The sequence below is a fragment of the Ictalurus furcatus genome, chromosome 7 (assembly GCF_023375685.1).
Source record: "Ictalurus furcatus strain D&B chromosome 7, Billie_1.0, whole genome shotgun sequence".
NCBI lineage: Eukaryota > Metazoa > Chordata > Actinopteri > Siluriformes > Ictaluridae > Ictalurus > Ictalurus furcatus.
The window spans coordinates 7,780,713-7,808,684 of NC_071261.1; the positions used below are offsets into that span (position 1 = coordinate 7,780,713).

General features: G+C 39.3%; 1 protein-coding gene across 8 annotated transcripts; it reads right to left on the reverse strand.

Moving 5' to 3' along the window:
* Positions 1-844: 844 nt before the first annotated feature.
* Positions 845-27,972, reverse strand: si:ch211-106h4.4 (MAM and LDL-receptor class A domain-containing protein 1). Of its 8 annotated transcripts, none has more exons than XM_053628138.1 (51): positions 27,366-27,956; positions 26,228-26,314; positions 25,952-26,080; positions 25,765-25,864; positions 25,445-25,607; positions 24,633-24,873; positions 24,411-24,533; positions 24,016-24,143; positions 23,615-23,849; positions 22,716-22,978; positions 22,088-22,178; positions 21,657-21,797; positions 21,344-21,475; positions 20,531-20,658; positions 20,271-20,439; positions 19,388-19,507; positions 19,144-19,298; positions 18,920-19,015; positions 18,083-18,173; positions 17,748-17,870; positions 17,540-17,642; positions 16,263-16,413; positions 15,877-16,093; positions 15,224-15,350; positions 14,921-15,050; positions 14,012-14,090; positions 13,709-13,873; positions 13,344-13,469; positions 12,689-12,904; positions 12,451-12,570; positions 11,909-12,061; positions 10,181-10,260; positions 9,820-9,990; positions 9,521-9,700; positions 9,309-9,417; positions 9,076-9,198; positions 8,798-8,897; positions 8,176-8,338; positions 7,878-7,998; positions 6,146-6,289; positions 5,859-6,046; positions 5,614-5,779; positions 5,127-5,348; positions 4,657-4,835; positions 2,535-2,766; positions 2,286-2,445; positions 2,068-2,182; positions 1,861-1,978; positions 1,304-1,403; positions 1,136-1,205; positions 845-1,036 (listed from the first exon to the last, which is right to left on the reverse strand). In XM_053628138.1, exons 1-51 carry the CDS (start codon positions 27,391-27,393, stop codon positions 1,010-1,012), a joined length of 7,098 nt encoding a protein of 2,365 aa, XP_053484113.1. In that variant the 5' UTR covers positions 27,394-27,956; the 3' UTR covers positions 845-1,009. The 8 variants fall into 8 exon arrangements, 6 of the variants coding, with proteins under 6 accessions (XP_053484113.1, XP_053484114.1, XP_053484115.1 ...); XM_053628139.1 differs by having other exon boundaries at positions 845-1,024; positions 27,366-27,955; XM_053628140.1 differs by lacking the exon at positions 5,859-6,046 and having other exon boundaries at positions 5,614-5,805.

A 27,972-nucleotide genomic window follows, 5' to 3' on the forward strand; every position in this document is an offset into this window, starting at 1 on the left:
ACTGATTACAACGGGGACCTACAATGGGGGTGGTCAGACTACTGCCTGCCAGTTGTGACTGGACTGCAAGCTGGTTCAACCAATTTGTTCAGCAACAACAACAAAATCGCTTTTTATTTGATCACTTTGGACGTTTAGTTTGGCTGGTTTTTTTTGTGGCATCCATCTTAAACCTTAATGACCGTTTGATGTCTTGAAAAATACCGTAGATCTGTGTATATGCACCCAGTGAGTTACTTAAAAGCTTCTTTCCCAGCATGGAAATCGGCGCACTTTTGGTCAGGTCAAGTAGGGTGACCACAAAAGTAACAAATGAGAAATTTTGAAACGTTCCTTCCATGAGTAATGTTTTATTCTTTCTGTAGACACATTTAATTATTAGGCATCGGAATAAGTGTTTCCTGAAGATTGATAGTGGACACTGTGTCAGCACTATGAAAAAATACATAAAAATACCACTGCTTTAGGATAAGGTTTTAGTCAGTGTAACCATTCATCATTAAATCCAGACATAAGTCTACAGATTTATTCTGATGCTAAATATTTTCTGTGTGTGTGTGTGTGTGTGTGTGTGTGTGTGTGTGTATATTTTGGCTCACTAGTGAGGAAACTGGTTTCTGTGAAGAATGAGAGGATTAGGAATGTGTGACATGTCTCATATGGCTGATAGACCCAGTAGTCAGGGAAAGATCTGTTCCGGAAGATTACCGTCTAGGACAGGGTTGGGGTCATTCCCACTGCAGTTTGGTTAGTTCTAGACGTTTCACATATTTCCATGTGGAATCGAGAAATGTGTTTCTTCCTCCTGAATTCCAGCTCATGAACCAGACTGAACCTGAATGAATTGACATCTGCTGGTCCTTTACTGGCCCTTTTATTTACAGAGTATTATAAAAACAAGGGAATCAGATAAGAATAAGGATAGCTGCTTTGACATTGAGTTATCATTGATGTTTCTTCTGGCTCAGGCTGCCTCTTCTTATAAACTAGAAAACGGATCATCCACTCTTCAAGTCTCCAAATCCTGGAAAATAAACTTTATCCATATTAGAAACACATAGTATACGCTATCATATTCAGCAATGTATAGAAACAAACAAACAAAAAAGTTTGGAATAAGAAACTGTAAGCATACCTCTCGTTCACAGTCATGGAGCTCAAAGACTGCATTTGCTCCCAGAACATCATGTTCAGTAGAATAGCCTCTGTTAATAGTACAACGTATTCAGGCACATTTCTCTTCCATCTCCTTTATATATATATATATAAAATCTTTACCATCCTTAACCATACTGGCACACACCTGTTTGAGTGTCTCCACTGTAGCATGTACAGGGTGCTGCAGGCTATGGCGACCACCAGTAAGATTACTGCAACTGCCACTCCTATTCCTGAAACTTGACCTACAAGATAATCAAGTGGTTTTATATATATATATATATATATATATATATATATATATATATATATATATATATATATATATATATAAATATAAATAAGTGGGTCCAGCAGTCTACTAGCAAGAACTATCTTTATTTCAGATTTCAGACAAAAAAAAGGAGTAACTATTTTCTGTTTAAGAAATCCTCATATTTGAAATATACATTTTCCAAGCATGTACTAAATAAACTACAACACAATGCTAATATAATCTCTTAACAATGAATGTGATATCGACCTAAATAATGTCATCTACACATTATGCATAACCTATAATCGTTACACTTTTCAGCAAATATTGCCATTTTAATGTAAGTTTCTTGACAGAAGACTTTTGAAGAATTTTGGACACTCCAGTTGTTGGTCAACATATATCAAGCTGTCGCTGATTGCGTGTTTATGGACAATATGTCTTACCATTAGAAAGGGCTCCTGTAGTAGGCGGCTCTGGGTTACATGATGTGTAGGTAATCTGTATATCGTCAATTGCCACATCTCCCCCAGAGGCCTTGCCCTTGCGATACTCAAACACAAACTGCAGCATGAAAGGTACATGTTATGCATGAGGTCATTATGAATTCAAATCAAGGTGAAATCAACTTTAATATGCATAAGGTTTAATACCCAGAAGGGCTCTATTTGATCAATAGTCACGCCGGCACTCCACCACACATCCCCCTGATTTCCTGATTCTGTCCATATCAGATATCCAAGCTTGTCCCCATTATCATGCAATGTCCTGTGTGTGAGAGAGTTAGAATGTGTATTAGAAGTGTTCAATATGTATTTTACTTTAATTTACTCTTGGTATAATTTCATTTTTTATTATTTTTTTTTTTTACCTGTTATTGATGTATAAATTGAGTGTCCCTACATTTTGACCATATATGTGGTACCAAAATGTAAAACACTGCCCCCTGTTGTTTGAGGGATATATTTCACTGAGCAGCAATGCTCTGTTACCCCAGTGTCCAACTGTGGTGTCTACATACAAATAATAACCTACAGAAACATCAGAAGTACACCATTATTACCACATCATTATAGAAGTGGCAGTGTGTGAATAGTAAGTGTTATAGTAAAAAGCTGACCAATGGAGGAGTTGGTGGTGTGGTCTACACTTGGCCCTGTGCTGGGAGCTCTAGAGTTTCCCTGATTTCGGAGCCAGTCCATATCGTCCTCAGCCATAAGATTGCGCCAGCTGCACATGTTCACCTCAAAGTCACAGTGGCCTGGACCGGTGCATGGGTAGTGTGACACTAGCACATCATCCACAGCCACAGTGCCTTGCTCACTCTGTCCCATTATCCCCTCCACTACGATCTGAAACAAAAGCCATCCTGCTTAAGGACTTTGACAATAGTCTCACTTTTTTTTTTTAAATTATTTTGAATGCTGTTTAGATACCATAACATTTATAGATTAATAGATTAAATCAAAGCTATTTGACGTGAATTAATGACTATATTCGTTTAAACTTGTGCATTCACAAAACCACACCTTATTCACTATATAGTGCATTATGGTCTAAAACATGTAGTCTAGAATTTTAGGGGATGCTGCGATATATATAGACTTTGCGTTTGTTCATTTTGGACACAGGTCGTCTTTGTGAGAAGTATACACATCCACAGCAACAATTCTGGTCTTTTAATGCTTTTCATGGCACTAAATAGAACGTACATTATATAGCTATCATTTCTGACAGTCTAGTGGGAAAATACTTTTTCAGCTTGTGGCGAGCAGGCTCATCCTGCTAAACCACTGGTTTGCCTCCATAAATCCCTAAATGTGAAGGTTGATCATTACATTGTAGAGATGTGAGGATATGAAAGGAAATGCAGTGCAATGCAAGCAGAAAGCAGGACTTTTAAAAAAACAAAAAAAAAAAAAAAAAAGGAATAAATGTAGCAAATGCAAAATGTTATGCCGGATGTCATAAGCCTTGTTAACTCTGACAGTTGTACCCTTTATCCCCTTCCGATCTGAAATCGCTTAATATGTTTGTATTCTAAAATTTGGAAGGGATTGTGTTGCGAAATAATGAGAAGTTATGATGGGAGAATGTAATAGTCAATTAATGGACCTTGAGTTTTGTGGAGTAAATTAAGTCTGTATCTTCTCTTGAACAAAACTGTCCGTTTATATGAAATGTACAACAGTACTGATGACCTAATATACAGAGGACACTCATTTCCCACTGGATTTACACTGCAAAAGGTGACATCTCAGTGTCACAGTCTGTCAGGAACGTGGAGTAGGCAGCGGTGGATGCAAGTGCAGATTTATTAGTGAACGGTGCAAACAAACAACAAAAACTAGAGATACGAGGCAAAACATACAGACTAAGATCGAGACTAAGGTCCAAACAGCAACACACGAACACGAAAACAACAAAAGCTTGACAGTGAGGTGCTTAAAACTAGACTAATCAAGGGCTTCATTAGTTGCACCAGGTGTGCTTGAGCTGGTTCACATGAAATACCTGAACTGGCTAGGGGCGGAAAATGTATGAAATACCTGGACGGGGCAGAAAAAGAAAGCTATCGACGGCTGCAAGCAGATTTCTGAGAAGGCAGGTTGTGAAAAACCCTCGAGTGACTACAAAAGACCTGCAGCAATGTGATCAGCTGACCATAACACCCATATAAGGGACTTCACCAAATTACCACACAGTTGGAAACACACAACTGTCTACAATGTCTTTGCATGAGTGTAGCATTATCATCTTTCTTCAGTGGAACTAACTGACCAAGCAGAAATGTGTTCCAGCATGACAATGCCCATGTGCATAAAGTGAGGACCATGAAGACATGGTGTACCAGGGTTGGTGTTGAAGAGCTCAATTGGTCTACACTGAACCCTGATCTTAAACCCACGGAACAACATTGAGATGAACTGAAACTTAGTGCCAGGACTTCTTGCTTGACATCATTGTCCAATTTCGTGTGTGCTTGTGGCTGAGCAGGGCACAAATTCCTACAGTCACATTCCAAAATTTAGTGGAAAGCCTTCCCAGAAGAGTGGAGGCTGTTATAGCAGTAAAGACAAAACAACTTCAGATTAATACCCATGGTTTTGGTATGGGATGTTCACTATACAGCTTGTATAACTACACGGACTGCCTCATCCTTATTAATGATATATGATTATAATTCCTGTAATACTGGGATGTGCACGGTGACCTGCAACTAAAGTGATTAAGGGACTCACTCTGTATTCTGGACCAGTGTGAGGCAGTGGAGCCTGTGCAAATCTCCAGAGCTCGCCTTGCTCTCCAGACTGATTCAGCATCAGTAAATGAACTCCATTTGAGTATTCCTGGTACACCTTCAGTGTCCCTGTGTCCTTCCCACTCATATAATACCACAAATGAAGACACTGGCCAGTTCCTGAAAATCAAGCACAAGTCTGAAAGAGATTCTTACAATTCAGCGTAGTAGTTGCCTCGAATACTTTGCAGTACGTAGAACATATTAAGGAATATTCTTGATCCTAGTGAACTCCAAGTGTAATTACCTCAAGGGCTGGAACCTGATCTAGGATAGATTGTGATTTATATGCACATCATCTGTGTATTAACTTGCGTACTATTAGTGTACACCAATTCCCAAAGGTGGAATGATAGACTGGCTGAGTTCAAAGCTAAGGGAAAGGAGCAAGCTTGTTATTTCCTAGTGTACCTGCAGTAAAGAGAGGAGAGAACATCCTAGCAGTGTGTCCAGTGTGTACATGGGAAGAAAAGTTCATGTAGAAGTAATGTCCACTGTCTGTGTTGGTTGTGTGGTCAAAGTTTGGTTGGATTTTTATGACTGGAGTATTTCCTGATCCTCTAACCCAGTCTAGATCATCATCAACTTCCTGTTCCCAGTTACATCTCCCCTCTTCAAAGTCACAAAGTCCATCTAAAATGGAAATACTATCATTTAAGTAACAATGCAACAAATAACACTGTCAGTATACTATATTAAATTTGTGCATGAGTCTAAGAAACATATTAGGCAAACATACAGTCAAGTCACAGATCTGGACACAGATTATACTAAAGCACAGTAATCAACAATCATAGCTGAAGATAGCATTACTACTACACCGGTTTCAAAGTGTGTTTAGCAAAAGCCTGTTAAATATAACAACAAAAGCAAGGATGTGAGACATGCTCTTCAGTACCTGTGGGAGCACAAGCTCCTTCAATAAATGATAAGTCATCTATAGCAATATCTCCAGCCTCTCCACCTACTGAGGCCTCGATCAATATCTGATGAGCTTCATGTAGGGTCACATGCCTCTGGGCCACGTGCCACTCATTTCCCTGAGAGCCCGCCCTCTGCCACACCTGGCGTTGTTGAAAGCATGCAGTTACTAGAGGTGAAAGAATATACAAATGTGGCTGGTAAAAATGGCTGCCATCTTACCACTGTGGACACTCTGGATTCAACAGAGTGCAGAATTATTTTTAGTGAGCCCACTGTTGCTCCAAACATGTGATACAGGATTTTTAGACAGTATCCGTTCTCTCCAGTACGAGGGAGCACAGGAGACTTCAGCTGAGCAACGCTGCCTCTTTTATTATGAGTTGAGCTTTCAATATATAGATAGAATCCTGTGAAATATTACACAGGTATGAAACAACAGTTTATAAATAATACATAATGAAACTTATATGAATATTTCTCATGGACAGCGCATATGGCTGACAGACCTGTTCCACTGGTGTGATCTCCTGCAGGGCCAGTATTGACAGTTTCAGTTGGTCCACTTTTTCTCAGCCAGAGGAAGTCCTCAGTACTTCCCTGGATCCACCTACACAGGTGTTCCTCAAAGGAGCAGCCGGCAGTAGACAGAGCTGGAGCACAACCATGACACTATGATCTCACACGATTCACTTATCTATGAAGGATTTGAACCATGAAGGTTGGTGTACTAAATAATAATAGTAATAAGCCAAACACTATTGTCTTGCTCACCTTCATCCCTCAGATGACTGGCAAAACATCAACTTCATTACACAACTACACTTACTTTGACTTACTGTCTGAATTCTAAGTCACAGTACTGTAAACACATGCCCCCCAAAATCTCTGAAGCCATAGCGTGTCCTATTTCTTATTTTGGGCTTTGAAAGTTCACAAATGCCCTCTGTGTGCCCTTACTGCACTCTCTGTCGAACCCCAAGTAGAGTCAGCAGTGGTGTGTTGCAATTACAAGTGAAGATATTAGCGGAAAACAAGGCATAGTAAACAAGAGAAAAATATCTTCAAATAAAGTCTCAAAGTGTTCTTCCCTATTTAATTTAACTTGTCTTTAAGCAGTATTTGAGTTACAATGTCTGTAACGAACTCCATAAAATATTTCACGACTATGATCGCTTACATTTAAACAAATAGCAATGACGTTGACATTTTTTATTTGTCGAATGGAAAGTTCCATTGAAGATTTCATGGTCCAGAACCAGTTATATATATCGAAACATTTCTCAGTTGTAGCTCATAGAAATCGAGCTCTTCATCACTCATGCACCATGGGTCTATACATAAGCACAGAGTTAGGAGGAAGACTGCATGGTTTAGGGTGCCATTTGGGATAAGGCCTATCGATTTTCTCTTATGCAAACACAGAGACAGTGACTATGTTTACACGGACAGCAGGAATATAATTATAGACCTTATTCTGAATAAGACAATATTGTGATTAAGGTGTTTACATGAGTCGCTTTTAGAATACTCCTTTCATGTTCCCGTTTTACGTGTTATAGAACATAGTTCTATTACCGGCACACGTCATTATGTCACCGCGCCACGCCGTCCGACGTTCCCCCCAGAATTTCACGTATCGACATACAGTTGGTCTTCGTTATGGTACCATATATATATTTTTGGGTGTTTTTATTAAAAATTTTTTACGAACGCTTCAAGTGCGGTTAATTATTTTCATGCTGTACGTGCAAATAGACGACTGCTTGAAACCGTGGGCTATGTCCCAAACCGTGTACTTACCTACTATATAGTAGCTGAGATACATGTATTTCACCTACTACAGGCCTATAGTAGGCAAGTATGCGGTTTGGGACGCAGCCTGCTCTCTTGTTTGCCGTCAAACGGTTGAGCACTGCCGTGTGTGTACGTGTCCTGTCGCAAAATGCGGTGAAAACTCCCACATGACGTTAATAATGTGATATTACGTCGATAATGCGACTAAAACAGGAAGACTCCACATTTCTTAATTCCATTTGTGTTTACTTCGAGTATGACTTTAATCGGATTAAGGTAATTAAAAATTGCTGTTTACATCCTAGTTTCTTAATCAGAGTATCGTCTTAATCGGGTTAATATTGGATATTAATAATAATATGAATATTATTAATATATGAATATTAATAATATTAATATTGTTGTCCGTGTAAACGTGCTGAGTGTTCAGACTTTGACTCCCACCTGGTGGTTGATATGATGTTTCACAGTTCAGGAAGGAGATGTCATCTAGAGAGGCTACATTGTCCTCTTGAGAAACTCTATTATTACTGTGTAGTGATGTGGCTGGATTACTGAAGATGATCTGAGACAAGACAAAAAAAAGTCCCCATTGTGTGTGTGTGTGTGTGTGTGTGTGTGTGTGTGTGTGTGTGTATATATATATATATATATATACACACACACACACACACACACACACACACACACACACACATACACACACATACACACACACACACACACACACATATACACACACCTTATAGTGTTGCTGTTGTTTTCCTATTGCCAGGTGCTCCAGAGTCCAGTGCTTTTCACTGCTGTTGGTGCGAGTCCAGAGTTGTGTCCTGTTGTTCTCTTCATTCTGTATGAACACACTTAGACCTCTAACACCATCTTCTCCACCCAGGTGGAAATGAAACCTAACACAGTGACCGAGACTTGTAAAGCCCCGTCATGTAAACTGTAGTATCTGTATATTACATATTCAGTCTACCTTCCGTTAAAAAAAATAATAAAAATTGCAAAAGTCAAAATGATCATCAAAGTATACAGTGCAAAAAAAAAAATAGCATGTGCACAAGACCCTGGTGTGAAACATAAGACAATACATAAAGCATTTATAGAAAAGTGTAAACAGTATAATACTGTATATAATAAGTATAATCCATCCTGATGGACATGAAGTGGTCAAACTGTTGGGTTTATGAAAAACTATAGGCATTCTTGGTTGGTTGAGTGAGGAAAAAAAAAAAAACAGCATTGCTGATCCGAATAGAAGTTAAATCACAGAATAGCACCTGTAATGAATGGATTTACACCAGATCCCCTCTAAAATGAATATTCTGATCAGGGCTTAAGTGTGGTATGATGTTACTCACAGTAATTGGCAGTATGGGGAGGTAGGCGGCAGTAACGGGCTCTCAAACTGCACCTCATTTTTCGATGGCACTGAACTCAAAATTACATACATGTAGTGACCTGAGAATAAGAAATAATGATAAGATACTCTGTAGGCTCCAAAATACGGTAGATATCTTTTCTGGTGTGTGTGTGTGTGTGTGTATACATAGTTTGTAATTAAATTATCTTTGTGCTTCTGTGAAGAACAGCTAAAACTGTTCTGTGAAATTTTTTTTGTGCTGTATTATGGTATCACCTGTTCCTGTGGTGTGGTCAGTTGGGGGTTGTGTATTCTCACTAGCTTTCACCCTCTGCCACTTGTTATTATCCTGACTAATGTCACTCCAGCTGCAAAGTCCGTACTCAAATGTACAGGGTCCTAGAGTTACACAACCCAACGAGAGGACAAGAGAGTGTCTTTAAGTAATGGACATGTATATAACATTGTGTAAAGAAAAAATACAATTTCTCAGAAGAGGACTGTCTCACCACATGTCTCCTCATCTTCGCCCAGGGGGCAATCAATGCTGTAATCACAACGAGCTGTAGTGGCGATGCATTTCCTCCCATCTGACCTCCAGCAGTGAAACTCGTCCGCCTAAGCAAGAAAATTTGGCTTGGCAAAAATAGATAAATAACAGCAATGTATAGTCTACAAGGTCTGTTGAAGGTATTCAACAACATGACCAATTTATTCTCACCCTGCAGGGATGCTCAGTGGGTGTAGGAGTGGTTGGGGTGACAGTAGGGGGAGCTGTAGGGGGTGAGACTGGCAGCTGGCTATTGTCAGGGTCATGAACGCAGTTTGGTGAAAAAGACACATCGTCCACAGCTATGTATTCTTCATGGTTCTTGCCACTCCCATCAAACTGAAACACAATCTTTAAACAAAACATGTCATTTAGCACCACGAGCTCTGTTTAATGTTTCCGAGTGTCATTCCTGATCAAATCATTTGAGGTGGAAGCAAATACATCATTAGAGCTTTCATCTTTCTGACCTTGCCATTTACTAAGGAGGAGAAGATGATCTCTGTCCTTCGCCAGTGAAATCCATAAGCCACACTCTGCTGCCAGAGAACGATGTCCTGTTCTCCACTACGTAGTGTCCGCATGCGCATGGTGAGTCTGGCTGAAGAGCTGTTACCGTAGGAAAAGTAGTAGAAGTTCACCTGTAAAAACAAATGTACCATTCATTATGGATTCAGTGTGGGAGCTAGGAGAGGGCAAAACTGTGGATCATAGGAAATCCCAAGAAACATTTTTGAGAAATCAATATAGGAAACTTGTGGCTCACTGAAATGTGTTACATTGAGTATACTGTATGACTGACTCAGTATTTGTGACTAGCATTTGACTCACAGTGCAGTTGGAGCTAGGGAGTAATGTGCTGGAGATGATCTCAGCTGTCTGGCTTTCACTGGAAGGGATAATGTAATGGCCTAAAAAATAAATATTTTTTATTAGAAGGGTAATGGCATATTTGCTCTAGATACAGTTGCAATCACAATGATTCAATCCCCCATTGCAAATCAGGTTTATTGTCAAAATGTACAGATTTTCAGCTGTTTGCGATGAACAAATCAAACAAAAGCAACTGAAGTAGTTCAACACAATGAATGCTTCAAGTGTTTTCCCCAAATTCAACTGAAAATGAAATTTATAATGATTTCTCCAGACTCAAAATTATTCAACCCCCTGAATAGAAGCCCTCACAACAACACAAATATGCAAACCTGGTGTTGTCTCAAGCACACCTGATGCAGTTAATCAAGGGCTTTGTTAGTTGCAACAGGTGTGATTGAGCTGGAACACATGAAATACCTGAACTGGCTAGGGGTAGAAAATGTATGAAATACCTGGACGGGGCAGAAAAAGGAAGCTATCAATGGCTGCAAGCAGATTTCTGAGAAGGCAGGTTGTGAAAAACCCTCGAGTGACTGCAAAAGACCTGCAGCAAGACTTGGTGGTAACAGCACTGATGTTTCAGTGAGCACAGAATGGTATGTACTAAAAGCAGAAGGTTTCCATGCCAGAACTCCAAGACGTTCACCACTACTGACCCAAAAGAACAAGAAAAGTCGCTCAAAATCATATAAATAAGCCACAGAAATTTTGGGATTTTGTTCTGTGGAGCGATGAAACAAACTGGAACTTTTCTGCACGATGGATCAGCAGTATGTCTGGAGGAAGAAGAATGAAGAAAGAACACTCTGTCCACAGTCAAGCATGGTGGTGGCTCGGTGACGCTCTGGGGCTGCTTTGCATCCTCTGGCACTGGAAACCTGCAGCGTGTGGAAGGCAAGATGGATTCATTGAAGTATCAGGAAATCCTAGGAGAAAACGTCATGCCGTCTGTGAGGAAGCTGAAGCTTGGGCGTCATTGGACCTTCCAGCAGAACAATGATCCCAAGCATACCTCAAATTCCACCAAGGCTTGTTTGCAGAAGTCGTCCTGGAAGATTCTACAGGGCCACCACAGTCACCTGACTTGAACCGCATAGAAAATCTGGTGGGATTTGAAGAAGGCGGTTGCAGCATGCAAACCCAAGAATATTACTGAACTGGAGGCCATTGCTCATGAGGAATGGGATAAGATTCCTCAGAAATGCCGCCAGAAGCTACGATCTCGTTTGCTGCAGGTCATAACAGCAAATGGAGCTCTACTAAGTACTAAAGATGCTTGCCATGAAGGGGATGAATAATTTTGAGACTGGAGAAATCATTATAAATTGCATTTTCAGATGAATTTGGGGAAAAAACACTTGAAGCATTCGTTGTGTTGATCTATTTCAACTGCTTTTGTTTGATTTGTTCATCGCAAACAGCTGAAAGTCTGTACATTTTGACAATAAACCTGATTTGCAACGAGGGTTGAATCATTTTGATTTGTATCATATGATAGCAGGTACTTCCTATGCTTCTGAACACTGAGATATATTATAATTCCAAAGTTTTGTCAATTCTACAAAGCCGTTCATATTCATATATTGTTTGTTTTTTATATTCTGTTTTAGACCACACTGTTAAATTCTCAAATCCGATTAGTCAGAAGGTAATCAGTGTGTATGGATGGATGTTGCTACATACCTGCTGCTATGTTGCGTGTGTGATCTCTGGGTGGTCCATGTAGTGGCCATGCTCCCTCTCCTCTATCCAACATCCACCTGGCCCATTCCTCACTGATGTCCCATAAGCACATGCCCTGCTCAAAACTGCAGCGCTGCTTATACGCCAGTCCATCTGCCCATGCACACACACACACACACACACACCAAATTACATCAAAATTTGTCTATAAACGTTCTCAAAGACATATTTTTTCATGTTTTAACACTTTCATCCAGTTCACTTTGAAACATCTTGTAGACTAAAGTAAGGTGACTGGGTTAATACCTTAAAGAGGTTTCATTACTCATCCATCCAATGGGCTTTGTTATTTCATAATTAAACTGCTAAATATTCTTGTATAAGCAATGAAATATACTGTATAAGAAAGATGCTGAAGATTATATCACAAGTCCAGTCAACTTGCCGTATTACTATATTACATTATGAAGAAACTTCCTCTAGTGAATGTACAGTACTGAATTGCTCAAAATCCTTTATATATAACAAGGTTGGCCTCATACCACATTGTGCTTCATCACTTCCATCTCCGCAGTCATCACTGAAGTCACATATTCTGCTCACATTCACACACACACGGTTGGAGCATGTGAATGTGTTTGGTGGACATGACTCCTGAGACTCTGAAGGACAGAAAGTTAAGGGGGGGGGGGGGAATAAACAGATGGATAGATTTCTGCCATCACCTAGGCCTGGTAGCTGTTAGCTATAAGCCATTTCAAATACTAATCTATTTTATACCTGGGAGAGAGCAGCTCAGGAAAGCAATGTCATCTATAGCGATGTCACCAAGCTCACTAAAGGTTCTAGTGGCCTCAAAAATAACAGTAAAGACTTGGTGAGTTCGACCAACTGCCACCTCTGCCCGATGCCACTTGTCTCCATGGTCACCGGATTTCCACCATATAGGTGTTTTTCTCAGGCCCTCCTGGAGGAACACTTTTAACTCCCCAATTCCTGCAGACAGGACAAACAAAACAAACACTCTTTTACAACCTAGACAACTACACTACTAATGTGTCTCCCTTATGTCACACCAACTCATCTATCATCTACTATCTCATAAAACTATCTTCATCAATCAAAAATTAGATCGTGAGGAAAAGGACGTAGATCATAAACTTGGGTTACTGTTTATGAGAGCTTTCCTATGTTCTTCCCATACCATTCTCAGGTTCTCAGGTTTCTTCTCACCTCCCAAAAACCTTCCAGTAGATGACTTGCTCCTAGTAATAAGTGTACGAATAAGTGTGTTTCCCTGATAGACTGGTTTCCTATCCAGGCTTTATTCCTAGCTCTCGCCTAGTATTCCTGATATGCAGTTACAGATGTTGAGCAAATGAATAACCACAGGCATGGATTTTTCTTTTCATGTGTTCTATAGCATTTATCTTACCTTGCCCATACATGTGATAGTAAAACTCAAGCACACACTCAGTGCTGGCTTGTCTCATAGCAGGGCTCTGTAGAGCAGCATAGCTGTTCTGGTCTCCATTACTGGCTTCTACTGCCATATACCAGCCTAACAACACAGAAAATCAGAGTAAGCCCACTATGATCACTTATAGCACTATAGATTATTTCACTAGGCTCAGTCAGAGCTGACAGTCTTATTAAATATAAACATATAAAGTTTGAGTCCTGTCATAAAAGTTGTTGAGATACTGAACCTTTCAATTCAGCAGTTCCAAAAAAAAGTGTGTGTGTATATATGTATATATGTATATGATCTAGTAGTGAGAGATTTACCCAGTGACTTACCCAGTTCTGTGCCAGTAGTATGGTCAACTGAGGGCCCAGTGTTATCTGAAGTTGTTCCGTTGCGGCCCCGCTGCCAGGAAAACTGTCCAACACTCACGTCTTTCCACTCACAGCTATCCATCTCAAACTGGCACCCAACAAATAAACCACTCACCACAGTCCCCTCTGCATTGGACAGTTTTATTGAAAGATGCAATAAGAAATTCTCAAATATGAACGTTTCTCTTATTTTGTATAAGCAATATGCAGCCACTACAGTCTCTTCATTAGTATACAATTAGTATACAAAGAAATGTGCCGTACCTTTACACTGCCCTTTTGTAACTGTTATGTCATCCACAGCAATAAATCCTCCATTTCCAGATTCGGCATCTAGAACGATCTAAAAAAAAAAATATGACTTCTAAAATGTAATCTTTTAAAATGTCATACACTCATTGGGCACTTTAATATGAAAAGCTGCACCATTGCTTATATTCTACATGCAATTATCAAAAAAGCCAATCGTGGGCCAATATGGGTCATCTCAGTGAATTCGACTGCCACCTGGTTGTTGGTGCCAGAAGGGCTGGTTTGAATATTTCGGAAACTGCTGATCTTTATACACAACAGTCTATAGAGTATACACAGAATGGTGTGAAAAACAAACAAATAAAAAAAAAACACTCAGTGAATCGCAAATTTGACGGCAGAAAAGCATTGCTGATGAGAGAGGTTAGAGTAAAATGGCCAAAGTGGTTTGAACTGACAAGAAGTCTATAATAACTCAAATAACCACTCTTTACATACATGGTGAGCAGAAAAGCATCTCCGACTGCACAACACCTTTAACGTTGTGGTGGATGTGCTACAAGAGCAGAAGACCACATTGAGTCACTAAAGCTAAATAGTTGAATATTGGAAAAACATTGCTTGCATGAAAATCCCAGGAGATCATCAGTTTGCAAAATACTCAAAACAGACTGTCTGGCAACACCAACCATCCACAATCAAAATCAGGGAGATCACACCCCCCCCCCCCCCCCCATTCTGATGAACATTAACTGAAGCTCTTGATCTCTATCTGCATGACTTTATGCACTGCACTGCTGTCACATAATTGGCTGACTGGATAACTACACGAATGAGCAGGTATACAGGTGTTCCTATTAAAATGGCCATATAGTGTATATAAATATATCTGTTATATGGTGGGACTAAATCCCATCTCACCTTATAAGGCTTGGTCTCAGACACTGTTGTAGAATAATTACTCCAGCTCTGCACAGCGGCACTCGTTTTGAAAATCAGCCTCCTATGTGTGTTCTCTATTTCCAAAAACACTCGCAAGCTCCCCGAATTACTGCAGGGACAAGAAACACAGCGTGAAATGAGTCAAGCGCCAAGTCTGTAATTCTACAATTCACGTTGAATACAATTCTACACAAAACATTATGAACGCATTCAACACTAAACATGAAATCTATTAAAACCTTAAGGGACAGGAGCACAAGTCTGGGGGTGATTTGCTCTGACCTGTAATTCATGTTATACCAAAACGAGAGGCAGGAGTCAGAGCTGTGTCGGATCTGCTCAGAGATGAGCATAGCCGTGCTGTTATTGTCTGGACTGGTCATCTGATATAGACTCAACATAAACCGGCCTGTGTGAAGAGCAAGACATATACTCATGCTATAACTGCTTTTATTTATATTATTATTTCATTTTATTTCATTTATAATTCTTCACTAATATAAGTACAAAAAAACATTTGTTAGTCTTCAAATGAAAGCGGTAGCAACAATAAAGTATAACTCATAGAGTACCAAACGAATAAGATCAATATTTACCTGATTTAACAATATGAACTGGTTGTTAGGATATGAGATATATTTCAGTTTCAAGGTTTACAAGGTCTTCTGAAACAGCTTTGAAACTTAGTTTGTTTTAGTTATGAAGGAGTATTAAATGAGTTTAATTTTATATTTTGTTGTGTTACGTTATACTGTGTTATATGTTAATTGTTTTTTTTTTATTTCTTTAACAAACGAATAATGATTTTTGGCTGGTAACATGCATCTTCCATTTTGACTTTACTTAAGATCAGCATCACTTTCCATTCATGACATTAATTTTTTTTTTTTTCCACTTATGATAACTTGTTTTATAGTCCTATATATTGTCCTTACCATCTGCAGTGTGTGTTGTGTGATCAGTCAGAGGACCACCGGCATGTCCATCGGCATGGACCCAATCATGGTCGTCCAAGTCTGAATTCACCCATGTACACAGCCCTGACTCGAAATCACAACTTCCTGTGGGAAGGCACGCTCCATTTCTCACGGACACATCATCCAGAAGTATGAAAGACTCCTGGTCAGGACTTAACGTTGCCTTGAATGTGACCTGTGTTAAGATCAGATAACATTATAGACCTTCTTCAGAGAATTAAAATTAATGGCTATTTTATGTTCTAAGTAATGCAATGATGTCCTAAACATAAAAAAAATTGGTTTGGAATTATAGCCCATTTAAAGTAAGCACCTAGAATGAGAAATCAGGTTTGAGAATTTACCCTGAATTTGGCCGGAGAAGATACAGTGACCTCGGCCACCTCCCAGCCTGTAGAAGGCGCTCCAGAAAGAGACCACAGGGCAGGACCCAGCTCTCCGTTTAGGTAAACATGCACTGAGAGAGAATCGCCAGATCCAGCAGACAGCCAATACCTACAAGGTGTATATGTTTAATTTGGTTTGGATAATGGTGGCTTAGAGGTGGTTTTAAAATGCTTTAAATGTTTTTCCATGCTTTGAAATCTAGATATTTTATGGTAAATATCCCCAAAAAAGTCTTCAAACTGCCATCGTCACCAGATCACGATTCCTGATACAGGATGATGCGGCCATCAATGACTGGACGCCAAGGGAGACAAATTGGCCATGCTATCTGGGTGGGTGGGATGACATTACTCTCTCTCCCCTGTCAATCACAGTAGCACTAGCCAATCGTGGGCTTGTGTGCGGTTTTAATAGATGCAGTTTGCTGGCTTTACATGTCTCGGAGGAAGCACGTGTTAGCCCTTACCTTCCTCAGTTGGTAACTGTAATATGATGGAGAAAACTAGCTGGTGGGTGGGAATTGGCAGATGTTCAAATTAGGGAGAAAATGGATGGAAGGCCAAAACACAAAAAAATATGCATTTTCAAAGCATCCGTATTAGGCATGGCTTAAGCTTAAGCATAAGAGCAGAGATAGGACGGATGCAAGTGCAGTATGAACAGTTGTTTATTTAAAAGAGAGACAGGCAGACAAATCCAAAACGTGATCCAAAACGTAATCCACAAACATGCAAGAGGTCAGGCGATTGGCAAACAGGCATACACGGGGCAAGGCTGGAATCTAGGTCGTGGTCACGGAAAACAGGGTCGATAAACAAAACGAGAAACGAACTATGACGAGGAACTGGAAGCGGATAATCCAGCGCAAACTAACTCTAAACATGGAACGTGACTATGACTACTATACGAACTGAACTAAACTAATTCTAAACATGGACCGCGACTATGACTACTAAACGAACTAATCTAACTCTATGATAATCTTCCGCGTTGTGTGCTGGGAGGCGCGCGGTATATATGCGGACATGATCAGCGTCTAAACCGCTAGCAGCTGAGAGCAATACAGACACACGTGAAATCCCAGCCAATGACAGAACAGGGAGGAGACATGACAGAAACATAAACAAAACACACGTGTCCAGATGTCACTACGGTCAACAATGGAAAAGCAGGCGCTCGCGCATTCGCGCTTAGAGCACGCTGCTTCAAGGGGGAATCATGACAATAAGCTTACCAGAACTGTAGACACGACTCGGTCGTTTTACTGTATGCTGGAGTCAGGAGGTGTGCTGTCTCTGGTTTCAGAAGCTCTTTTCCAAAAAGAGCCATTGAATGACCTTTCAAGCCAGAAAAAAACACCCCAGTGTGACATAATTTTAAAAGCATTTCTGTGTAATAAATAAGACATTACTAATTACACATATAATTAGCAAGGGACTCACCCATTTGAGTTCGGTATGTGTGATCAACATGGCCAGTGCTGCCATTCACACGGAGCCAGTGAGTGTTATCACTTATGTCCTGATCAAATCCACACAGAGAAGAGCTTTCAAAGCCACATGGGCCTGTACACAAAGGCACGTCATATTAAAACACTTTTACCATTTTACCATTGGAATGATGGGTAATAATGGTTATGGTACTAGGTCTGGATGTTTTACTGTTGTCTGGAAATCAGGGTTATACTCTGTGACAAATTCACAAAGTGGAAATACAGAGTGTTGCATACAAACAGAAAAAGGTTGGTGGGTTAGAGAGAGAGACAAAGATTACTAACTGTGATCTTCACAGGCACCTGGGGTCACTCTCACATCATCAAGCGCTATGAATCCATCGCTTTTGGCATTTCTACTACCTGTGAATTTTAACTGCAAAAGATAATGATAGCGTTGTCATACAATTCCGAAAAAGTTGGGACAGTACGGAAAATGCAAAAAACAAAACAAAAAGAGTCGTTTGAAAATTCACTTCACCCTGTACTATATTGAAAACACATTATTAACACATTATTTGTGTGTTATTAAACTTCATTTATGGACTGTAATGTTTGGATTTCTTTATATGTGTGGATTTCTTGAGTTAATATCCAAAGTCTGGTGAAAATTTCATGTGTATAGCTTCGTTGGAAATATCCATCCATGCATCCATCCATCTTTACCACTTATCCTTTTCAGGGTCTCGGGGAACCTGGAGCCTAGGGAGCCCAGGAAGCATGGGGCACAAGGCGGGGTACACCCTGGATCCATCACAGGGCACAATCGCATACACACTCACACACCCATTCATACACTATGCACACTTTAGACATGCCAATCAGCCTACCATGCATGTCTTTGGACTGGGGGAGGAAACCGGAGTACCCGGAGGAAACCCCCGCAGCACGGGGAGAACATGCAAACTCCGCACACTTTTTAAGGGCCCCGGCGGGAATCGAACCCCCGACCCTGGAGGTGTGAGGCGAACATGCTAACCACTAAGCCACTGTGTGCCCCCATTGGAAATATATTTACTGAAAAAAATGTCGACGCGTCCAATACTTATTTCCCCCACTGTATATAAAGTGTATAAATCATACTGTACTGAATAATAGCCATTAAAAAGAGATTTATCTTACTCTCTGTGTGTCCACCAAGCTGACTGTGACTTGTGCTTTCAGCCACTCAGCAGCTTCTGTACCACTTCTAGTCCACACAACCGATTCTGTTGTTTTCTGCGATGAAAAAGAAAAAAAAATTTTTCACTGGAGGAACCCAATAAAACAATGCAGTTGTGAAATGAGATTTAAAGAGAATAAGATTAAACAAGATATAAGAGCTAAAAATCCTTATTTTTATTTACCATCTTAACCACAAGGTCCAGCTTTGCCACTGATGGTCCGAGCATGAAATACCAGAATCCAACACACATAGTCGAGGCTTGGATATTTACACTGACAGAAAGGACAGCTGTCTCAAAATCTTTGTCTCCAGACATATTCAGAGCCAAATAGAAACCTAGAAGTGACACACACATTTAAGAACAGCAACAGTACACAAAAAAATGGAGCAGATGTTATAACAAGGGTGACATGTTTTCCGCATACCATGCTTATTTCCAATGGTGTGGTCATAAAGGAGTCCTTTGTTGCTTGTGTCTACCTGCAGACCCTGTTGACGAGTCCAGCTAAATCCATGCTCACTTTCCTGAACCCAGTCACATAGTCCTAAAAGCAGAAATGTTATTATGGCTCAATGTGTAATAATGTACATTCCACATCACACTGCTAAAATAAAAGCCAATTAGGTCCAAAACATCCCACAAGGGTCCACTACCAATGCTTATCAAAAAATATCATAATAACATTTTAATTAAAGTGCTTATTGACAGCACTTCTAGGTTGATAGACAGGAATGTGCATCCATTTCTGAGGAAGGCCCTGTCTAGTACAAAGGCATGTAGGATGTAGTTACGCTCCATCATTCAGTGGATGTATTTGTTTGGGCAGCACACAGGGCGTATATGGTGGACCTCATTACTTCAATCAATCAATCATTACTTAATAGATGTCTGGAAATCTAACTCCATACAATTAGTACTTTTCATAGGTCGGAAAAGTGGTGGATGTAGTGTAGAGAAGGTGTTAAATTATTACTAATAATATAAATGTTAGAATCTTTTATTATGCATAATATTAAGTCTAACAAGTGGGGCACCAGTCAAATGGACGAAATAATCATAGGTGTAAATACAACTAAATTGTGCCTATACAATAGCATATTAGTGTAGAGTGATGTAATACATTTGGACTGTATTACATATTGTACACTAAGGAAAAGTTGATGGAGTCAGGCATTGAACCCTACTTTATAAACATAACCAATGCCAGGAACTCACTGTGACGCTTACCTGTATTAATCCTAGTTTTACATATGTTTACATATTGGACACATGTCTAATAATTAGCAGAGTGCACATTTGTTCCTCACCCTCCTCAAAGCTGCAGTCCATGGAGGATGCAGGTGGTGTTATGGGATTTGTAGTCGGGGCTAGTGTAGTGGTGATCATGTCTGCACAGCTCACACTCTCTCTGAAGTAGATATCATCCAAGGCAATAACCCCTTCATCACGCGGTGGCCGCTTGGCCTCAAACACGAGCTGTGGATAATTAACCACAACAGATGATGACAATTCAATCTAAAGCAGGCCAGCTTTGGAGATGGTGAGTGAGAGGTAAACTGTGGTATACCTGGTACTCCTCTGACGCTCCATAATCCAGTGTGATTTTGTGCCAGACCCTGCCCTGAGCACCAGTCTGATTCCACAAGAAGTGTAACGTGCCTGACTCGTTCACATACACAGTTAGTGTAAGTTTGTCTGCAAAAAAAACAAAAAAACAAACAACATTGCTGAGGGTTAATCAATGGTTTTGGCTACTGTAGTGAAAATGCAGCACGTCTGAGAATAGGTTTCTTCCTCGTATCATCTCGGGGAGGTTTTCCTCGCCGCCGTCGCCTCTGCCTTGCTCATTAGGGAAAAAAATTGATCAATTTAAAATTTAGATGGGAAATGTATATATTTCTGTAAAGCTGCTTTGTGACAATGTCAATTGTAAAATGCGCTATACAAATAAAACTGAAATGAAAATTGAATTGCTTGGAGCTGTGTAGGATTACTAGCAGGGGACATTCAGGAAGCAGTCTGTGTAAGGAAATAGGTATAGCCTATGTACAACACATTACCACCTCCCCTCTTAATTTAGTCATGGCCAATCCACACCTATCAAGCAGTTCTAACTTATCACATGAGAGCTGCCAACCATGGAGGGCAAAGGCTAACACATGCCTTTTCAGAGGCATGTGAAGCCAGCTTTTTGAACTGCTGCACATACAACGTCATGTAAAACTTGACGCTTTTTTCAATACATTCCAACATGTTTAGGTATAAGGTATAAGGAGAAAGTGTTATTAGTGGCCATGGTATAAACTATACGGTGTCATACTGTATATTACCAGAAAGTTTTATTTTTTTTAATTTTTTTTTTTAAATACACAAAGCTTACCTATAGAATTCCACATATCCATATGATACCAGAACTCTAGGCATGCCTGGTCCACTGGCTGCATCAGCTCACTCTGAAGATAAGCAGTTTGCTCATCAGCATTGTGCTTTGTATCAAAGGCCATGTAGTGTCCTGAAGAACAGATAAACTGTCAGAGATAGCCAAAGGCAGAGCTCCGGTTTTGTTAGAAAGCCTGATAACACTGCATAAGGGTGCCATAGACCTTTAGAACGTGCTTTAGTGTGTTATCTCTGGTGTATGTGCAGGATATGGTTGCTGGTTATCCTACAAGAATCTATGCAAAGCCTTTTACCCAGTTTGGAATTGGTGGTGTGGTCCACTTGGGGTGCAAACTTAGAGGCACTGACTCCAGATGTCCAGCTCCAGTCTACACTGTGGATGCTGAGAGCACTGCTTACCCAGTAACACAGGTCCATCTCAAAATCACACAGCCCTGAGGGGGAAAAACACACACACACACACACACACACTTGCGCATTTGATGACATCACCATAAATATTATAACAAATCTATTTTTAAAAATGATCATTTTGCTTACTGTTCTATAATAAGTTTTAAATTAAAATGTGAAAAAATATGCTAAATGTAATAAATGACTATCAGTACATTAATTGGAGTGAAAAATAATATTTTATCAGCTGTTGTTAAAGTACTGGTGGAGTTGTTCATATTTTTTGTTTTTTGAATCATTTTTGAAGTAGGGATATAATATGAGTTCATACCATGAGGTGGACAGCGCCCATTCAAAACACTCAGATCATCAATTGCAATGTCCATAACCTGACCCTCCCCAGCCACTGCTTCAAATACGATCTGATAGACATTCACAAAATATGCCTGTTATTTCTATCAGACTCATATTCTTTCTTACATTTTTAACACAAGGTAAGTATTCAACGATTCAAGTATTCCTTGGGAACTTCATGCAACTACCACTTTTTAAATTACTATTATAGTACCATATTTCAAGCTGCTGAGTAGGCCATATTCAGCTATAAATGTTCCCAGTGAAAGGCTACTTAATCTTTATGACTGATCGTATAATTCTTTCAATCGCGGAAAGGAGATGACAGCCAACTGGTCCTTATCACATAGAATGTTGTTTTGAAATGATTTAATTACTGATTACAAGGTCAATTTCCTAAAGTCGATTGGAACGCCACACGAGTGTATAGTCCTGCATAGCAGCAATAGTCATAAAAGCAGCAAGTAATAATGGAGTAGCAGTCTAGTCTAGTTAGTGTTGCCTCATTTGAACAAATCATTATCCCATATGCAGAGAACAAGAAAATATTATTTTAAATGTACTCTGTATTGTGTGTGTGTATATATATATATATATATATACACCTGGTAAGGGCTGAGAGGGCTGATTACAGTTGCTCGGCCAGGTCTCCACCGCTCTCCATGATCTCCACTGCGGCTCCAAAGAGTAACTTGAGGGTTGTGCGACGCATGCAGATACACATTGAGCATACCCACATCTCTCCCTCTCATGTGATACCAGAACATCCAACATTCCTCACTCTCAAGATTTGGCTCATAAAAACGTGTCGCCATGCGGCTTTGACTAGCGCTTGGCCGATCCCACAGCTGCGCACTCATGTAGTAACCTTAGTGCATGGAACAGAGATAAGAACCCTATTGTCATAACAAAATTCTTTCATTTAAGTATCTTATGTTGTCAAAAATAAAACATTTTTTTTAAATTGTGCAAAAAGTGAGCTCCATTAAGACATGGTTTTCTAAGGTTGGGCATTTATATGATTGTTGCACACTTTATATTTAACAAATATATATATTTTTATAAACCTGTGTTGTGTTTGCAATTGTTTGATATCCACGAGAGCAAAGTATTTTTGTGATTTTTTTTAAAGAAAAGATCAAAAGGTTAAACAATAATGACAATTTTTCATAGCCTTCTTTGCTCATATTTGCCAAGGGTGCCAATATTAGTGGAGGGCACTGTCTTCATTATTCCAGAAGCATAATGAGAATAACACTGTGGCTGTGCCTGTCGCAATTACTGAGCGCCAAATGAAAGAGCAAAACCTCTTGGTTGCATATGTCACATTGTTTAGGTGATGGGAGCTAGCCCTAGCTGGTTAAAGTACTGTACACTGTAGAGAATCTCGGTCTCATAATGTCTCCTGCCTGTCACAGTGTAGTCTGACTACTTTCGTGCATGAAGTTTGACATTCCACCAATAAGCCTTGATGTTGAACTATGACTGGAGCTGAATTCCTTACCTTGGTCAGTGCCGAGAGTGTGATCCTTGCTTGGGCTAGAAGAACCAGCAGCCTGCATGCCTGTGATTCTGACCCAGGGGAAGTCAGCTGCAGGGTCAGGTTCTAAACCGCACAGTGAGCTCTGGAATGTACATTCTCTCTCAGGTGGACATGATCCGTTTACACTGCTCCAGACCTGCACTTCATCTAGAGCAATACTGCCATCAGTGCCTCCCAAGATAGCTTCAAAGATGAACTTCACACACATATACACACACAATGGCAAACTATAATTTACTGTATATCTTGTCTGAGATATATATATATATATATATATATATATATATATATATATATATATATATACATACATATATACATATACATACATAGAGAGAGAGAGAGAGACTCAAATACATTACCTGTACTGGACTGTCATTGGTGGCAAAGCTAAGGTCTGCAAAGCGCCATTTGTTGCCCTGTGTACCAGCCCTAGTCCACACGACAGTCTCTGTCCCATTAGTGTTCTTAGAAATAAATCGAAGAGAGCCTGCAAACCCGACAGGAAACCTTTTCATCTTGAAAGCCTAATTATGAGTGAAAACCTTATGGCCGTATTTTAGTAAGACAACAAATTGTTTTCAATATAACCATTCAAACGTTATGTTTCCATGCTATATGTTAGCAAACTTTGAGCTAATTTTGCTGTTTCAATAATTCGACTAGCATTTTAAGAATTGTTACGAACATTCATCCACCAGCTCTTATAAAACCAAAGGAAGAGCCAATTCATCACTCATATCATATAATCACTCACCAATGCTGGCACCATAGATATGATACCAGAAGCTGACACATTTGGATCGCTGGGGATAACTGATTAGTCTTGCAGTCTGTGATAGTTTAGAGTCCCGTTTTGTTGCAACAAACATATAATAACCTTTTTTTTTAAAAAAAAAAAAGGAAAGAAATTATGCATTTTATGGCCTGTACATTAAAAAAATTATGAATTGGAACAAAATGTAAGAGGCTGTTATACCAGAACCAGTTGTCTGGTCATGTCCTGGTCCCTGATTGTCAAATGGATTTTGACCTTTGGTCCGCTCCCAGGTGAGATTGGCAGATTGGTCTAAGTACCAACCACATGTGTCTCTCTCAAAGTCACAGCTGAGCTTCTCTGAGCCTGCAGGAATATCCCCTTCTGCACAGTCCATCAGTGTGATGTCATCCATCATTATATCTTGAGTTCCAATATACGTTGGTTTAACAGAAAACAACAGCTGTACGCATATACATGTAAATGAGAGTAAGAGAAAAAGACACTGAGAATACCGATGTCTAGATGTATGTAGCAAATATATATATAATATATATTATATATATATATATATATATATATATATATATATATATATATATATAATATATATATATATATATTTTTTTTTTTTTTACTAAACTGTAATAAATTGGAGAAAATCTATAACCCAAAAAGTTGATTGCAATGATTTGCAAATTTCATAAACCTATATGTTATTCACAGTAGAAACACAGAAAATATATCAAATGTTTAAATTAAGTAAATGTACCATTTTAAGAAAGAAAAAAAAAGGTAATTTTCAACTTCATGGCCGTGACACGTCTCAAAAAAGTTGGTACAGGGGCAACAATTGGCTATTGTACTACTGTGAATAACGTATGGGTTTATGAGATTCGCAAATCATTGCATTCTGTTTTTATTTACATTTTACACAACGTCCAAACTTTTTTGGATTTGGAGTTGTAAGCTATAAACCAGAAATTATCAATAAACACAAATCAAGAGATCAAGAAATGATTGATGCTGGATACCTTGGTTCCTTCAGGACGATTTCCAATTCCCACAGCTGTATTTACCCAACCACTAGTCTGCCCCTGCTTAATCTCCCACAAGACCACAGATGATCCATAAGTGTCCAGGCTTAGTGCAAAATGAGAGGATATACCAATAGGATCATGAAGATGATACCAAAAGCTACAAAATGAAAGAAATTATTAGCATTTTAGCATGGCTTGGCATGGCAAAAATTAACCTTCATTTATTGTGAGAAACTAGTTGGTTATTAGTACTGTGGTATTACCAGGCCTATCACCTGCACTAACTGTTTTAACTGTGGTGTTATTTCAATTACTTTATATGGCACGCAAGTGCTGTGTGCTGAGGAAAGGAAAACTCCAAAACTGCCTTTGAGAAAATCCCAGGGTTCTTACCCTCTACATGCATGACCTGACCTGTAAAAGACAGTAACACATATGCAGCTTCAGTACCTACTTAGATTCCATATAAGCATTAAGTGATGGTTAATAATAGGTCTGTACCCCATGGTGTTCCAGTGGTATGGTCCACACCCGGGATGCTGTTGATGTTTGCCTTCTCAAGCCTCCATCGAAATCCATCCTTACTGATATCTTTCCATCCACAAGCATCTTTCTCAAAATCACAAGACCCTGCAGATACAGTGGTATTTACACCTTTTAGAAATGCTATAAAAAGTTTATTCTATCAGCATTGAATAAATGCAGAATATGAAGAATATAATAAAAACGATTACAGGAAGAGATAATAATGATAATACAAAGGACTACAGCACATACCATAGAACTTTTGGTCTGGCCCATCGGTATACCTGGCACTGATATCACGCACTTTTATGAACTGTCCAGTAGAGCAGGTCGCAAAAGCTAGGGCAAGAACATAGCAAATACACACATTTCTATGACAAAGAGCACTTAATATTTTAGAGTTTCCAACTTAAGATGGCAGCTTCCACAGGTAAAAATAATCCTACTCAGAGAGTTGCTATAGTCATAATCAACTTATGTTGATTTTCTAGGCTGCTTATTCAGATTCTAAATATTATCTGCGTGCAGTTCACGCTTCTGATGTTTTAAAACTGAGATTATGTAGCTGAGATTTAAAACTGAGATTATGTGGCTGAGATTTAAAACTGAGATTATGTGGCTGCCATTTAAAACTGAGATTATGTAGCTGAGATTTAAAACTGCGATTATGTAGCTGATATTTAAAATTGAGATTATGTGGCTGACATTTAAAACTGAGATTATGTAGCTGAGATTTAAAACTACGATTATGTAGCTGATATTTAAAACTGAGATTATGTAGCTGAGATTTAAAACTGAGATTATGTAGCTGATATTTAAAACTGCGATTATGTAGCTGAGATTTAAAACTGAGTTTATGTAGCTGAGATTTAAAACTGCGATTATGTAGCTGACATTTAAAACTGAGATTATGTGGCTGACATTTAAAACTGAGATTATGTGGCTGACATTTAAAACTGAGATTATGTGGCTGAGATTTAAAACTGAGATTATGTAGCTGAGATTTAAAACTGCAATTATGTAGCTGAGATTTAAAACTGCGATTAGGTAGCTGAACACTAAACAAGTTTCATGCTATTTAAAGTAAAGTATTTAAAGATTTGCCAAGTCTATATTTATAAACTCAACTGGATAACACTGTATACAGTAAAACAACCACAGAAAATACATAAATAATTAACAAATAAACAAGTTATATATATATATATATATATATATATATATATATATATATATATATATATATATATATAACATAAATATGTTTTGTTTGTTTTATTTTAAGCATTGTGAGTTGTTTAAGAATCCCCCTCCAAATCTCACCCTGTTCTGTGAACCTAACCCCAACCAGCTAAAAGATACATGAAAGCACACAGACATTTTGTCTTACCAAGTAGTAGAAAAGACAAGCCTGACATTCTGCAGTGAACACAGAGTGGTGAGAAGGATACAGAGCATAAGTATACTGTATGTCAATATAACCACTGCAACTCTTTAGCTCAGTCTTTAATCGTAATAACGCGTGGTACATTGTGGACTCGTTCACCTTACTGCCAGGGGCGGATTTACCATTAGACAAAGGTCGGCACTTGACTTGGACCCGGAGCTACCAAGGGCTTCCTAAACGCCGCTTAAATTTATGGTAAAGAAAGTTTTATTTTTTACTTTTCGCTAGATAATTCTGTTTATCTAAAAACCCAGACGCTAAAATGCCACCAGAATGTTTAATTTATGATTGTATCATCCCCCACCCCCCTTCAGTACCAACTACATTGGACTATCCCACAATTTTACTGCGCATCTGCGGAAATTATTCGGGAAGAAAGTAGCAAACTCGCGCAAACGCCGGTGACGTCACGGGTAGTGTACAGACAGAACAAACGAAGGGAAGCAGGGTCCTCTCTCTCTCTCTCTCTCTCACTCTCTCTCTCACCACGGTCCACTCTCTCTCTCTCACTCTCTCTCTCTCTCTCTCTCTCACCACGGTCCACTCTCTC

Bases quoted from the DNA above. Each gene is read 5' to 3' on its own strand.
- si:ch211-106h4.4 (XM_053628138.1), bottom strand. From the start codon at position 27,393: ATGTCAGGCTTGTCTTTTCTACTACTTG. The intron at 13,874-14,011 runs GTACGGCACATT...TGTCCAATGCAG, and splicing joins TACAAAAGGGCAGTGTAAAG to AGGGGACTGTGGTGAGTGGT. The intron at 1,404-1,860 runs GTAAGACATATT...ATTATCTTGTAG, and splicing joins TACAGGAGCCCTTTCTAATG to GTCAAGTTTCAGGAATAGGA.